The 16,696-nt window shown below is 37.9% G+C and overlaps 1 protein-coding gene across 2 annotated transcripts; it reads right to left on the bottom strand.

Moving 5' to 3' along the window:
* Positions 1-165: 165 nt before the first annotated feature.
* On the bottom strand, positions 166-16,465 carry LOC122831469 (tubulin polymerization-promoting protein). 2 transcript variants are annotated; one of them, XM_044117669.1, is made up of 5 exons: positions 15,969-16,465; positions 5,544-5,624; positions 4,056-4,391; positions 545-698; positions 166-459 (listed from the first exon to the last, which is right to left on the bottom strand). In XM_044117669.1, exons 2-5 carry the CDS (start codon positions 5,555-5,557, stop codon positions 250-252), a joined length of 714 nt encoding a protein of 237 aa, XP_043973604.1. In that variant the 5' UTR covers positions 5,558-5,624; positions 15,969-16,465; the 3' UTR covers positions 166-249. The 2 variants fall into 2 exon arrangements, with proteins under 2 accessions (XP_043973604.1, XP_043973603.1); XM_044117668.1 differs by lacking the exon at positions 15,969-16,465 and adding an exon at positions 6,663-6,772.
* Between the last annotated feature and the right edge of the window lie 231 nt (positions 16,466-16,696).

Below are 16,696 nucleotides of genomic sequence, written 5' to 3'. Positions count from 1 at the left end.
TGTTTGGCAGTAACTCGCTATCAGACAGGAATGTACCAGCTGGTGATGACTTCGTAAAAATCCATGTAAACAGTTTTCCAGTTCTCACTCAGAGAATAGTTTAAAAACCATTCCTTTTTTTAAAATCTCTCTTACACACAGACATACACATAAAAACAAATGGGCTGGGAAATGTATGAGCTTGTATTTTGTGCTTTCTAGGAGTACTCTGTAGAAAATCATCTTAGCAGTTGATGAAATGTTTTGCCTTCACATGGGTCGGCCCTCGGTGGGTTTGGTCACTTTCTTTTCGTACGTCCCTCGATGTTTGTATCCCGACACGTATCCCGAAGTGTCGACGAGGTCCACCCGGCCGGCCTTTCCCTTCCCTCGGCCGGTCTCATCGAAGCGCTCCTTGTGCGACCCCGTGAACTTGGTGGTGTCTGTGAGGCGGCTCACCGTGGGCGAGGCCACAGCTCTCTGTGGAGCGGTTTGCAGAACGTTCGGGTCATAACGGTGGTCGCTGGTGAAACTGATGTGAATTGTGTGACGGACGAAGTCTTACCGTGACTCCTGCGATGACCGGCGCCTTCCCCTCAATCAGCTTGAACACCTCTGCCTCAGCATCTTCTCCAGTCTTTTCTTTGTATTTCTTGCGAGCCAGCTCTCCAAGTGCCACTTTGAATTCCTCAAACGTGATGGTTCGACAGGATTTCTTCCTGGAAAGTTGGAGCAGAAGGAGACTTGAGTTTAAATTTGGGGAAGCTCTACTTGCAACTATGTGAGCATAAAACCCCAAAAATGACTATATAAATGTCTTTGGTATTTTTGCTTCCAACGAATGAGACGTTCCTGTTATCTTGAAACAAAATGAGAGAAGAAAGGTGGGGTGAGATCTCAAATACATAAACATCTGGAGATGCTCCGGCAAAACCGCAGCTTTTAAAGCTTGCTCTATCCACAGACCTCTCAGAACAGATTGAAAGGGCTCAGTTAAATTTTCTTTATCATCTTGCAGGCTCACAACACGAACCATCCATTAAATGTCTAATTACATTTAAGTCTAAAGTAATTAACATCGACCCTATTAAAATGCATGTACCGGTAGCTATAATCCATTTCAGACTAGTTAAATGTCAAAGGATGAAAACTTGTAATAGTATTCAGCCAGATTTAGTTAATCATAAAACGAGATAAGACGAATGATTGTTGAGCAAACCAGGGATATTAAAAAGAAAGTCTGAAGCTGTTTATGTAAAGAATAGAATATGACTTTAGTGGTACACAAAATGGAGATGTTTGCATTAGTTCTTTCAGGCTGCACCTCCTCACTCAAAAACCTGCAGAATACAACCAAGTATCTGTGAAGGCGTTCAATTCCCATGTAACAGATCACACCTTGAAAATATCACCGGTCATCAATCATTGCTGCTCTGAGAGCACTTCAGTTGTTTAACTCGCCTTTTGCCCGTTTCACTTCTACATTAAAAGCCCTTAGTAACACAAACAAAAACAGCCCATTGCTGTGGAGATAAATCACCCAAACAACAGCCTATAAAGCCAACGGTCTCCCCAGGCAACCGTGCTGTCATAGCGACGAACTACAGCAAACAAGAAATGTTTGGGCTTTACTATCAGTTTGACTTTTTCGGTGACCCGGTGGTGGTTTTGTTTTGGAGATCGTTTCGGTGGCGAACATCTGAAGCTCTGATCCTGTGCGTCTGTTTCATGCCGTCTACGGTCAGAGAGGAAGCTGGACTTTCAGCTGCTGCTTCTGCAACACATCTCTCTTTTCTGTTTCACCATGCTGACATGCTCAGTTTCTTACAAGAAATGGCAAATGGTTATATATATATATATATATATATATATATATATATATATATATATATATTAAAAGGCCCAAGCAATATCAGAGCCAATAGGGAGTAAATGTAAAATATGAGTAACCCTAGAAAATAAATCCCCTGTCGTATGCTGGTACTAATTAATTGTGAATTATTGGTTTGTTGCCCATGGCTTATGCTATGTTTTTCTGCCCTGAACGACAGCAGAGACAGACCTTCATTTGCAGCATACTGCCATATTCCCTGAGCCATACTGTGATTGGCCAGTGCGAGTTTAGTTGTGTGTGTGAAATAAATGAATAAACTTTGACGCAGGTTAAAAATAAATTCATGGTGTAAAGATCAAGAATGGAGGCTCTTCTGTCCCTGCTCAGATATGCCTGAATTAAGAAACTACACAAAACGTCGCCCCTCGCTCTACTGTCTCTCTGCTTTCCTGGGAGGCTCTGAACTGTACACACATCTCCTGATCACACTTCAGTATTCTTCACAATATACCGTGGGTGTACCTGATGATCCTCAGCACTTGAGATGCGACATTTACATGTAAGTCTTGGTGTATGCAAAAGAGCGCAAATCCACCAAGCCTTAAAAAGACAGAATCCACTTTTAGTTTCTTACATTTCTGCAGTGATTCTGCAGGACGTTGTTGGCACATTTCTCAGTATTGGCCAACAGATCAGGGTGTAAACAAAGCTGCACAGTCACCCACTAGATTCCTTTTTGTACTTGCCAAGAAAATCATTCCCATGCCAACAGAGATGGTGTCATTGCAGGTGTCTCAAAACAACAAAAATTGCTTTGATAGTGCAAAGGTGAAGAAGGCAAAGGTTAGTTTTCGTGGATATATTAATAAACATAACGCACAATCAACCAATCAAGCTACATATCTGGCATATATCCCTTTAATTTCTCAGTAAAAAAGAAAGATTAAACAGGTAAATAATGTACACATTCCAATTATAAATTTTTTAAAAGTCAGATGTTTAATTTAGAATTTAGTTTTAGGATTATGTTGGAGGTTTTTTTTGGGTGGGGGGGGTTGCAATACCAAAACACTAAAAGTGCTATTGGGGTTGTTACTATAACCATTTTTTTTCCACTGTTGGTTCTGAGAACAGAAATATCGATGTCTTTAGAAACAGAATTACATACAGTCTATAGTGTGCTGTTTAGTGATACAACTGCACTAGTTAATGCATGTGGTGTCTTGGTATAGTAATATTGACTAATGTGAAAATTATATTATTATTATTTCTATTTAGATGGGCCGTTGTTTTTTATTTGAGCAGCATTTGTGTTTGACGGGTGCAGCCGTACCGCCTGTTATCAATAAGACTGCAATGTAAGTACTAATGTTTCATCATCACTTTTTTAAATTATTCTCTCTCTAATACCAGAATAATCAGTGTTATTCTGATATTACTCAGAATAATACCATATGTCAAACTTTTAAGTTTGTATCATACATTTCTAATAACTGTAAATATAAGTATATAAAAAATTTTTTTTTTCAATTTTAATAAGGACCTCCATCTACATCAAAACTACTAAAAACAAATACATTCTTAAACACCAGCAACACAGAAAGTTTACAATTAATTAACAAATCCAAACTTTTCAGGATTTAGTAAAATTGTCTATGCTGTACATGTTTAAATGTAAACTTTATTTTCAATTATTTGTGACTATCACATACGCTGTTAATAGCATATTTATGGCTAAAGACAAATAAAAAAAATACCCTGGTAATAATTTAGTTTAGCTCTGCGGATAAAAACCTTTTCTTTAGCTGTCAAACGATATTGAGGTCACAGTCACTGTTGTAGCGACTCTACATCAGTAAAATCAGACATTAAAATATGAATCAGCAAAGCCTGAGGAGATAAAAGATGAGCCATATCTGGCCTTTAACTCTGGCTGCTTTCTGATGGAGAGCTTCATCTGAATGAAATGAACACATGGACAGATGTCATAATTTAGTACTAATGAAGACTGTGAGCTTTCTTTGGTTTATAATAAGCTCACAGTGATTTTATCTTACCCTGATCTGGAGCAATCAGTTCTTCAAAAGCATTTGAATCCAAAAATAAATGCACAAACATGCCTGAAGTAGTATGCCCTTTTTTTTTTTGATTTGGCCTAAATAGCTATAGAATAAACAGGCACATTTAAATTAACTAATAGCATTATGTTTTCATTTTAACGTGAGATTTATGGCTTACTTACTTTACTTTGCTGAAAACAATGTCAACATCAGTGAGGGTGATGTTTTTCCCATCGATCACACCGCAGTCTTTACAGAGTTTAGACCAGTTCTTGCCATGCATCTCCTTGCCGGTAGCACGAGTGTCACCATGGATGGCAAAGCGTCGAAAGGACTCTTCCAAAGCGGTGATCTCCACCGGTGTGGACGAGCCCATACCTCCATCACTGGTCCCATTCGACTCCGTCGAAAGCCTTTTGGATGTTCGGTCTTTGGAGTGTTCACTGTGTGGCCGTAGAGGGACTGCGCTCATGTTGGGGTGCTTAGCTGTCTGGACTTTAAAGTCGTCTATGTTGTCTCTGCAGGCGGAAAAAGTATGTTTGGCCATGCTTTAAATGTGAGAAGTACGTCTGCAAATCTTTAATGTACATGTACTAAAGCCCCTCTGAAAACAGATTATAGGGTTATTAGATAAAATAAGAACAAGCAGTGAATAAAATACATGTGATTGTAGAAAAAAAGCAACTTTCTCATAGGCAAAATGCTACAATTCATAAAATAAGTGCATATATTAAGGCGGATTAATTTAAAAGAATGCAGATAGAAAGGAATTATCAGTATCTGGGATAACTGCTTCCCTCCTCAAACTTCTCCCTATAGTTTCCTGGAGTTCTGGCCCACTCCTCCTGACAGTACCGGTGGAACTCGGTCAGGTTTGTACACCGCCTTACTCGCGCATGTCTCTTCAGATCTTCCCCCAACTTCTCCAAAGGACTGAGATTGGGGTTTGTGATGATCACACCAAAACATTGATTTTGTCATCCTCAAGCCACTTCAATTAACTCAAATGTGTTAGTTTAAGTACCAGAAGTTGGTGGAAGGAGGCCCAAAACGTTTGACCCAAGTCAAACATTTTAAAAGGCAGTTGTCCCTGATACTCACAAAATGTATGTTAATTTTTGAATTCAAAGAGTGTTAGCAAAAAAAATCCCAAAAAATGTTCTCCCCAAGTTTTCTGGCATGTAGCACAATAGAAGTATTTTTTGGTAATTCTGCCTAAGCTTAAACAACAAAAGTTTGGTCTGCTTTCACCACAGACAGCAAGAAAAAAAATATGATAGTGTCTTTTTATTCAGTGAATGTAAATATCTGGTTTCAGCTGTAGATATGATCTAATCCATATGTGCATGGGATTAGATCCCACGCAAGTTCAGACACTTCTGCGGAACAAAAAAAAAAGTCAATCATACTCTGAGGTCAAGTCACAACTTGCTTTTGGTCTTGTCAATTTGTAAGGGTGTTTTCAACATTTCCCCGCTGGGCTGGAAACGTTAGATGTGTTCCCAGACTCACGATGAGTGTACAAATGCCTTATAAGTTCTGGCACCAACATGAAACTCATTAACAAATACTTGCAGAATTTAAGGCCGAATAAATCAAAAGGACAAAGTCAGATATTCATTCATTGTAAAATATAATGTTAGATTAAATAGACGACTACTGAAACTTACTTCTGGTCTCCCATGGTTGAATAGGAATTTGAGTCCTTCTGTGAAATGCTTGTATTAGATGATTTTTGTTTTGTTCTTGTGCTGTAAAAAAAAAAAAAAAAGATAAAAGAAGAAAATATAAGGATGAAGGTGATTTCCGATAGCATACGAGTTAAAACAGAGGCCAGAACAGAAAGGAGAATAGACTTAAAAACACACTGATCTTGTTAATAAAGAAAGCTGAAGACTCATTCAGATCATTGGTCATCCAAGGTTTGTTATTAGAAAAGTATCTAACTGTTCTAGGGGAAATAGTGTTGTCCACTCAGACGTTTATATAGTTAGTCACACACTCAGTCAAGGCATAAATGTCTTCTTCATATCGGTGGCACAGAGCAATCCAGTCTGTTTCATTGAAACAACCCCATGGAGCTTCTTTAGCTTCCTGTAAGCACTTTCTCACAGTCCTTTTTTTTAAAGGTTGTCTCTGAAAAAGGGGTTTATATTCTGAGTGGAGAAAACAATGTTGTGATCTGATTTTCCAGGAGGAGGTCTTGCTTTGGAGATGTATGAGTCTTTGATGTTTGTGGAATACAAATCCAGTGTCTTGCTTTCTGTGGTAGAGCGGCTGTTAAACTGTTGAAGCGGTGGCAGTGTAGCATAGGGTGAAGTGTAATTGAAAATCACCAGATACTGCTACAAATGCTTTGGCGTGTTGCGTCAGAATCTTAGTAACAACAAAAATGACGACTTCGCATGCGTTACAAAATAACACTGGTGAACTCTCTTGGTGAATAATATGGACAAAAACTTACTGATGTTCTTTCAGCTTTTGCTGTGTTAATCAGCTGCTGTTGTAAACTACCTTGTTGCTGTGGTTACGCATCATAACAAATGTGCAAACTATAAAAGGTAATAGCAAATAACAAACAGGCAGATTTTCCAACAGAAATGCAGAAATTAAAATGTCAAAAATAAATAAATAAATAAATCGCAATGAAAGTAACAGCTACTTCAACGTGCTGTCAATTCTACAAGAAAGAATAAATGCTACACTCAAAGATTATGTACTCTGCTCTACATTTTATCAACCACAGAAAAAACAACAATTGAGTGTCATTCAAACACACAAATACTTACAAAGACGACATTTTTACAAGGTACAAAGTGCATAAAGTACATACGGAGTACTCCTAAGCAGTTTACTTTCTTCTAACTGCATAAATTCTTGTTGACAAGGTTACAGAGGAAAAATAAGTCAGAGATAGTTTGCTCCTAAGAGCGCTCACTCGGTCATGTTTCTACAAATACAATATGGCAAAGATCGTTTGTAGCTAAGACGTTACACTCTAATCAAATTTCAAACTCAACATTGTTTTAGCAATACTTTGCATGGTTGTGAATTTAGTTATACAAGTATGAACTTATTTAGCAACTTATTATAGTAATAAGTTGCATTAGTTAACTGTAAATTAACTAAAAGCTAATTTACAGTATTTGATAGAATGGCATCACATTTACACAATTAAGTACAATGAACTGAAATGGGTCCTAACTAGACTCAGCTCCCACTACCTGCTTTTGGGGCTGCTGTCTGTGATTTTATGACAATGACAGCAAACCATAGGCACAGTCAGTTTTTTTTAAGAAAAAAGGCCTATTTCATCTGTACGACTTGGAAATCTCTTTGGGTTTGCCCGAAGTATCTAAAAGTTTTTTGTTGATTCAAATGTCTTTCACTATGGAGGAGATAGGCTGTATTGGTGGTTAAAGTTTTCTGTCAGGTGACTTGCTCCGAGTGCTGTGCTCAGTATGCCTAAACAGCAGCTGTTGAGTTTGACCACAACTGAGACATAGTTGTTAAATTGTAAAAAGATTCAAAGCAAAGTGGAATGAAGCAGGAGAACAACATTTTTCTGTGGCTTTTGTCTCCACACGATAGACTAGAGGCTGGAGTTACACTAAAAGATCAGAGACAAACAATGTTAGCATTAGCCTAACTCTTACTCTTGAGCAAACTGCTCCATATGGAAACATCAATAGGAACACAATATGTGTTTATTGAGCAGTGGAGAAGCAAGAGTCATGTTGGATAAAACTCTGGAAACAGTTGATAGAGCTATAACCATTTTGGATAATGCATTGCCAAAAATAATTTTGTCTATACTTGTCTATTTTTTCACTTTTATACAAAACCATTAATAGTGTCTCTAATCAGTGATCAGAATGCCATTTACCAAATGGCATATGGCATTTGGTGACGTGCTTGTAAATTTTATGTCTAGAAACACATCCACAGAGGTGAATTTAAAGTACACTGAAGCATCTTTGAGTCCGACTAAAAGATAAAAATAGATATAGAAATGATAATTTTTTCTATTGGATTCAAAACTGCTACTTCCAATAAGGAAACTTTAAAAAAAAATTAAAACTAATTTGGTCAAAATAGAATTTTGCAGGATGGACCAGAAAGAGAACGAGACATTAGGATTGGTCAGTAAAAGCCTGATTATGCATCTCAAATGTACCCTGCTGGGTTTGCAACAAAATAGAGAGGCTCCATTTTTGGTTACAACTAATAATAAAAATGAGCAGCTTAATATTTTAAGACATGCAGTTCAAGTTATTGCGCCATAGTAATGGAAAGAGGCAAGCAGTTTGAAAACAGCCTGGGAGGCTGCTTTTATGAAGCAACAATCATGATTTTAAAGTGATTCTTATCTGATTATGTACTTTACACCAATGTGCAGAGAAACATCCAAAAATCAAAGTGGAACAAACATGTTAACTTCAACAGTCTCCAAAGAAAGAAGATTAAGGTTGACATTGAAATTATTTGTTACCTAATCAAAGCCTTAGTATAATATTCCTATTTGGGATTGGTTTGCTGTGCTTTGACTTATTTTCTCTATTTTCCTCGGGATGTCTTCACACAGTTTGAGCTGAGGGGTTTCTCTCTAAACACAGCAATCTGGTTTGCATCTATAAATAAGAGCAGCAGCCTCACTCCTCCTTAAGTCAGCTTTTAATACTCATACAAGGTGGTAAAAAGAAACACAAAGTGTGAACGTAATGTAGTCCTGCCTGTAGCAGATTTGTAGGAAGATATCATCATATTCTAATTGCAGTTGAAGGGTTTCTGCTCACCTTTCTGCTGCCCCCATACTTAGCTCAGCATCCTTAAAGAAATGAAGGTTTGACCCGAAAGCCACTAAAATAGCATACTCACAATCAACAGTAAAAAAGAGAAATCCAACATGCAATCCAGAGAAAGAGCAACTTTCTGCGGATTTAACCATCTACTCCCTTAAGTCGACGGTAAAGAGCGTTCACTCACCCCCAGAGACCGTGGCAAAAGCGAAGGGCTTTGTCTCCGAGACCAAGTGACCCACAGTCTCAACTGTGACCTCACTAAGTACATATGATACTTAAGTACTCAGAAAAGTTCACGTTTTCAAGTGCCACACACGGACAGTGCATAATGCCATTATATTAAGCCACTCATTATAACAGAAAACAGAAGAGATTATTAATGTGTATGAATAATGGCATTTATGGCTATGGACACTAGGAACCCATTGTCTGGTGCGAGTGGCTGCTCTGTCTGACCCCATGCCCATTTCTGAACACATACACATGGTGACATCGCAGAGCAACACTATTGACGGCAGGGCTTTCTGTCATATGTCATCCAACGCTTGTGCCAAGACAAATGAGATAGAGGGCCCTAAGGCCTCAACGTGACAGCACTGAAACACAAAATGAAATAAAATTCATTCAAATAAACCTAGAAATCCTGCCGTAGCTACAAAGCAAACACGGACAAATCCATTCGATCAAACTGCAAAGATGTCTCATCAAATTATGTTTACCAGGCAGCTTAAATGCTAATTAATTTTAAAGTTCGCTTTTTGGCTCTTCAACCTTTGTTACATGTTATCTCTCTGTCACTGCTCATTTTCTTTCTGCAGGTCTGCCTGTGATTTTCAAAAACAGAAAATGACTGAATAAAGTGAGCCAGTATTAAGAAAGTGCTTTGTGAATCAGGATTTAAACATTACATCTGGGCACGGGGCGATTAGAGATTTACACATTTTACCTTAAATAAAAACGCACAAAATTGAACATAAATTTGTTTAGCATGATCAACTTGCTTATACATAAAGCACTTCAACTTTTTTTTGTTTTAAATTAACCCTCTTTCTTCAACTTGGTCTTTCATAACCCAGAGAGAGAATCCAGCCTGAACTTGAGGATGAAGATGGTAATATGAGTAATAAAGAAAGAAGATGACATCATGTGAGGAAAAATATCAATGTAATAAAGGAACTGGGTCATAAAGAACGTAAGAGGTATTAGACAAAAACAATGAGATCAGTAAATAATTGGGAAGTAACAGAGTTGTGGAAAAGAACTATGTAGCGATAATAATACGAGCAGTTTATTTGTGAACTAGATGTTTTTGGATGATGCCCAGAGGATACAAATACAATTATTAGTACTGATGTAATCAGGGCACAGGCCAGAATGAATAATTGTGAAGGTGGAAGTAAAAACCATGAATATTCTTTAAGGATAATCAGTTTGCAAGTATAAAACACATCCATGGATGAAAAATATTTTCCAGCTAAATTTTTAATTCTTACATGCAGCGATGTATGTGACAGTGGAGAAAGAGATGAGAGAATATCATGCAACAGTATTATTACATACAATGTTTATTGCCAGAGTGAGAAAATCGGTGTGCTGTTTTATCCAATAAATTAATTTAACCACAAATATTAAAGGTTAATTGAGCTTTTATTTAATCAGGCTTAACAAATTTGAAACACAGGAAAGAACAATTTTCTTTGCTTAAAACTTTGAACTTCGCAACTCTGCAAATCTGTACTGAGAACAAAATGGCATAAACAGCCTTAAAAAAAGGAAAAGCCTAAATCAAAAAAATATCCTGTTAAATAATTCTATCTTTAAGTATTCCAAACTTTGAGAATCGTCCGAGTTATTCGAGCAGTGAGGCTACAATTCAAACATTGTGCGTCCACTGAGTTTCATCAGTATTCAATTATTAATTTAGAGTGGAGACTGAATTATTATAATCTAATCTTCAGTGTTTGCATGTGCTGGTCTAACAGTGACTGAAACTCTGGAAAACAATGAAGTCTTTTCACTCCACTCCTCCAATTTATTGTCAGTCACTTCAGCTGCCTGAGTGCTCACCCTCCTTAAGCAACACCATTCTGAACACATAAAAGAGTCACCATTAACATTAAGGGGATACAGTCATTTTTAATCGTTTTAAAAAAGACATGGCAATCCAACATGTCTTTTTTATGGGGCCGCATCGTTTCACTGAAACTTGATCAGCACAATGATCATTTTACAACTGTGCCATGTTTTCTGCTCCAATTTGCTCCATACAAACGAGCTGCCATTTGGTTAGAGGCAGATCTCCAGAGACAAATCTGCGACTGGATGACAGCATGCTTACATACGCTTGCCTTCTGGCCCTCCACTGCACAGATGAATGCTTTAACAATAAACTGACCCAATTTGAACTGCTTCTATTCATAGCAACAATGGGTGTGCCGTAACCAAAAACATTGGATTTGCTCTTGAGAAGGTAAACCGAAACATACAGACTGAAATACATCGGTACCAAAGGGATAAGACTGCGCTGCTAATTTGGCAGATGGTGTTTAGCTCACGAAGTGATGTCACTGTTGTCAAAGTGATGTGTGCGAGTGGTTGAGCAGGAGGACAGTGCACACCTCCATCAGGGCATCACAGTGAGTGTGGGCATGGAGAGATCCCATCTGTCTTCTGTCCAGACCAGCATCATTCCCAGACAGATACTCTGGAATGTGACCTTATCACACATTCACGGCTGCAAACTGAAAAATGGTTTAACTTACAGGACTAAGCCAGATGTGTCCAGGTTTTAACTGGTTATGTTAAAATAATTTGAGAAATAGGGATGAGTTGGTATTCCAAAAAAAATAAATTAAAAAGTTACGATCTCAAAATCCCCAAAATATTCCTCCCTTTCTGCTGTTAAAAGTCATTTTTATAAAACACTAGAGTGACTGGAGTCTTGTCCAGCTATGTGGAGTGAAGTAACACCTCACTGCCCCTCCCTTACCTTTTCTGGCACACACTGCAGTCGCTCCTACACAGTGAAATGTTTATAAAGTCGAGGCATGGAAACTATTGTTTTTAGGGTATTTCTTGCTTGAAAACACAGTCGACATATGGGCTAGAGCTGCATGTGTGTTAAGCCACAAGCGCAGCTAGCCTGGCTAACTCACCAGCTAACATCAGCTTACAAAATCTGTAAAAAGCAGAATGACAAAAAGAGATCATTTTCTGCACAATAAGCACGTTTACTTAAAAAAAAATCTACTAAATCCAAAGGTGTTCTTTTCATACACCTACCTTGAATCTTCCAACTGTGTGTGAAAAAGATATGTAAATAATCAAAAGGTGACAATGTTTTTTAAACATGTTTTAGCTGAAACTGACTTTCATTTTATTTCACATCTAGAACAGTAGGATTTAATTCTTTCTTTTTCAAAACCTCATCTGTGTTTATTCATGCTACATATGTGTTACTTATTGAAAAACAGTTGTTGACGATGATGATTTACACATTAAATTAAGATTAAAGGTGGTGGCCAACTACCGGACATCCTTTATAAACCACAAACTGAGAACAGCGCATGTAAAAATGAAAAAAAGCAGCATTTACTTGAATGGTTGTAATACTAATATTTTTTGAAACAGCTTTATTCCATCAGCTACTGCGACCCAGACACCCACCATTCACAGGAAATGTTTTGTTGTTTTTTTAACTTTATTTGGATATTTTTCAAATTAACATGCAGAAGTGAAATATAGTCAAATAACATTCACAAAACACAAACAAAGCAACCACTTAGGCAAACTCTCTCCAAGGAAAAATGATAACCAAGAGACTCACAGGACAAGTTTAACACAGAAAGATCATTGGTGGTGCACCGCCTCCTGCCTTCATTTCCCATGTAAATAATTATCATTCTGTCCATAAATAACCAACCAATGCAACCGTAAGAATGGATTAAAGGTTCATTAAATAGAAATATGCCAAAAATTTGGTAAGACTGAAAAAAGACTAATTAACAGACAGAAGAAATATTGGCCAGTTGATCCAGATCAGTTAATCTGGATCAACTGATCCAGATTATTCCTAAATGAAGACACCAAGATGGTTGAGATTATCTACTGCAGGTAAGAGGTTAGTGGCCTGTGACATTTTTTAAGGGAGCCTTACTTCAAAAATCATGAACTACCCTTGTAAAGCTTTGATGTTCCATTGACTTTAAAAGTTGTGAAAAAAAAGTAACTTTAAAGCCTCACCTGTAAATTCAGAAAAGTGATGTTCTTTGTAATTTGCTATGTTTTTCTTGAATGCTTATGTAATAAATGATACAACCAGACTCACTCAGGAGCTGCCAGCATGCTTCAACAAAAGAAACAACAATCCCAGCCTCTTTATTAAACAAGGTGTACTTAATCTAAATACAGTGCCCAGTTTGATAACAGTCCCCTTTTCACTCTGCTTCTGCACAGCATGAAAAAGCAAAAAAAAAAAACGAAATCACAAAGTTGAGCCCAAAGTCTAAGATGACCAACAATCTGTCTCCGAGTCCTCGTCTCTCCAGTAATCCAAACTGCTTGCTGACTCAAATATCTTGGCAGGCAGAGAGATATAGAGATGTTTTAAACAAACTGCAGCAGTTATTGTTGGCAGCCACATCCCGAGAAGCACAGGCAGCATATGAGAAAGCCCAATGGTTCTGTTGCAATTGTTTTATTTTACTAAAAAATAAAAAAACAAAAGATGCATGATCAAATACACGAAGGTGTCACCAACACAGCTAAGATGACACAAAGTCTGCTGGGAAAAGCATGATTCAGCCCATGTTATTTTTGATTAAAGCCGACTGGATGTTAGAACGTTTTGGCTGCTTGGGAGTTCAACTCTCCTAATCCCCCTCCGTCCCCCCGGCTCCCCTCCAAATAAATACGGATCTAAGGTCCCTATTTATTCTGAGAACATTCTCTTGATTCTATAAAGATCTGTGGGATTTGAGCCATCACCAACAAAATGAGATAATTTACAGTAACACTGAGGTTAACTGCTTGTGACAGAGCCCAGAGGCTCTTGAACCAGCGCAACGTTAAGCTGTGCTGAAATCTGGGACAAACTCAAGTCACCATGTCTTTATTTCAGGCAAACCCAATTCATCCTTTGGGGAGAATATGGCAGCAGAGGCCATAAGTAAGAAGAAAACAGATTTTTTTCTTTGATCACATTTGGAACCAAATCTCAGTTTGAGACTATTTGGGCTATCATTAATTAGCTCTCAAACAGCTTTGCAGTACAATGATTACAGTATGACGATGGACACGTTTATTGCACTCCCCCGGTAAAAATGAGAAGAAAGTCTTAAAATAAATAAATCTTTTAATGAAGTATCATTATCTCGTGAATTCAACCTTTGATTTTGATATGCCACTGGCGAAGAAATTTTAAAAAATCAACATCGAAAATCATTTGTTTCCACAAACACCGCCAGTTATTTTTCACACTCTTTACAACTTGCTTCAATTAATGCTCCCAGCAATCACGTATACAGCGCACTCTGCAGAGTTACAGAGCTGATATGTTTCCAAACAGCTGTAAACATATCTATGTTGTTTACAGCTATCTGTAAACAACGCAGATATTTAAGAAGAAACTGCTATGGTCCAAACCAAGCTGCCTGCAGCATTTAGTCAAATGAGGCAACAACAGTAATAAACGTCATCATCCTGTTTCCATGAAATATAAATATGATGTGGCACAGAGGCTCATCGCTCATATAGCCACTCTTCAAGCTAGGAAAGACAAGAGAACTTGCCACACAAGTACTGTATGTGATCAATCAGAAGGTGGCTACAAGAGAAGGTCTTCTCTGTTAATATGTATAAATGTGAAAGTTTGACAGCTTGAACTGTAGCAAAAGGGGCTGGTCGCAACTTTGTGTCTCCACAGTGAAATATGGCAAAAAAGTGGAATCTTGGGGACTTGCTGTCTCCATAAGACCCTTTAGATCTACTTATCAGGTTTCTAAGGAGGCATTCCAGAAAAAAAAGTTTCTTCTGTGCTACTATTGCAAAAATAAGCAAAAATCTGCCAAACTATACAAGGATGTCACTGTACTTTGGTCAGATGAGAACAAGATTGAGCTTTTCAGCAACAAACGTCCCAAGTGGGCTTAATGTAAAACTTGGATTGAATGTATGTAAAGGCATCTCATGTCTGCTGTGGAGCACAGTGAAGGATCTGTGATCCTGTGGGCCTGTTTTTTTTTTTTAAAAAAAGGAGTGAGGAACCTTTTTAGGTAATGTATGTATGTATGTATGTATGTATGGATGGACGGATCTATGATGGATGGATGGATGGATATATATATATATATATATCAGGTATCACTTTGAATACTATAGATTTTAAATAAAATTGTGTCTGATTATTGTTTCTTTCTGCAGGCTAATGATTCAAAACGTAAAAGCAAATCTACATGGGAGTGCTCCAAAGACCATTTGTTAAAGAGAAGAGAGGTTAAGCAAGAACTCAGGATTGTGTTGGATTTAAAGAGACAGTCAAAGATTCTTCTCTCATTATGCTTAAAGCTTGCAAAATGTTTTAGAAGATGAGATGTTGTTTAATTGAATAAAATATTAAGAACAGCGCCAGGAATTGTGCCTCGTAGGATTTCTATGAAAAATAATTACACCTAAACAAAAGACTTTCCTACATTTTTTTTAGTGTGAGCTTATGATACTTCTATAAAAGATGGGTATGTTTTAAAGGCTGTTTACACACTTTTACCAGGGGTCCCTATAATAACAAGAACATCCTGTCCTCCATTCTTCGGGAAGCTAATATAAGAGGGAGGGGAACTTTTTTTTTTCCATTAATAATTATATAACCACCTACAGAAAAACAACAGCTTGACGTAAAGGCTACAGCACACAAGCCCCTGTATCATTCAGAAAAGTAAATGATGTTCACTGTGACAGAAAGCTCATCATGTTTATATTACTGAATATGGCCGCAGCTGCTGTAGTCTGAAGAGCATCTGAGCGCGTTTTCAGACAGAAACATGTTACATAAATGTGCAAATGACAGATTCACACAGAGTCCACGTGATCCGTTTGTTATTGTCGGCCACATATAGAAGCTTGCCAATGCAAAAAAGAAAAAAAATGTACCGAAATGAGCTGGCTGCTTAAAGAGGCTAATTGAAAATCAGAGTAAAAAGAGACATGCAGAACTTTGCAATCAGCTGTACTTGCATCCGTGCATGAATCATATAAGTCAAAACGAGACGCATTAGTACAAGTTTTAATTAAACGTACCGTTTCGATCACCCAGTGACGTAATCCTTCAGCGCTACCAGTCGATTTCAGAAAATCATAATATTGCGCGCTGATCGGGAGCCCTTCTCGCAAATCTCCTTCCTCCCCCGCTACGTGCTCTCAAATCTGCCCGATGGTTCAATCCCCTGCGAGATGCTGAAGAGAAACCAGGCCGCTGATTGGCTGCCACCGTGCGCGAGGAGCTGTTTTCCGCCTTCTTCTGTATTGTTGTTGAAATTGTGCTGCTACAGTAAACGGCGGAGCGCTCATAAACATGAATGGAGGAGGATGTCAAAGAAAGCTTTATTCAAGCTATATTTACATTTATTTCTGCTAATAAGCAAACAGAGCATTAGGCACACAGTAACAATTTAGTACTTATCAGAACCCTCGTTGGGGTTAATTTAATTTCTGAACTGCGGGTGACCGCAAGAAATTTTCCTGTGACTGCCTTTATATTTCATCATCTATTTCCTCCATTGGCTGAAGCATTTCTCTGAACAGACTTGCCCTCTGAACCTTGCTTTCTTGATGTCCAGTGCGCTGAGGTTATTACGCAATCAGAGTATGATGTGCTGGACATGGATGGAGGTTATGTAATCCCTGCACTCCTTACGGTGAAGCATCTCCAGTTTTTTCTTCTCTCATCAGATGTATATGAAAACACTTCAGAACGGTGGCATGGTTGATCATGATGAAAGCAGATCGAGCAGACTGTAATAACGGAT

Source organism: Gambusia affinis, linkage group LG05 (assembly GCF_019740435.1).
Source record: "Gambusia affinis linkage group LG05, SWU_Gaff_1.0, whole genome shotgun sequence".
Taxonomy (NCBI): Eukaryota; Metazoa; Chordata; class Actinopteri; order Cyprinodontiformes; family Poeciliidae; genus Gambusia; species Gambusia affinis.
Note: the sequence above shows the minus strand (reverse complement) of the source record. Positions and strands in the feature narration are given on the sequence as shown.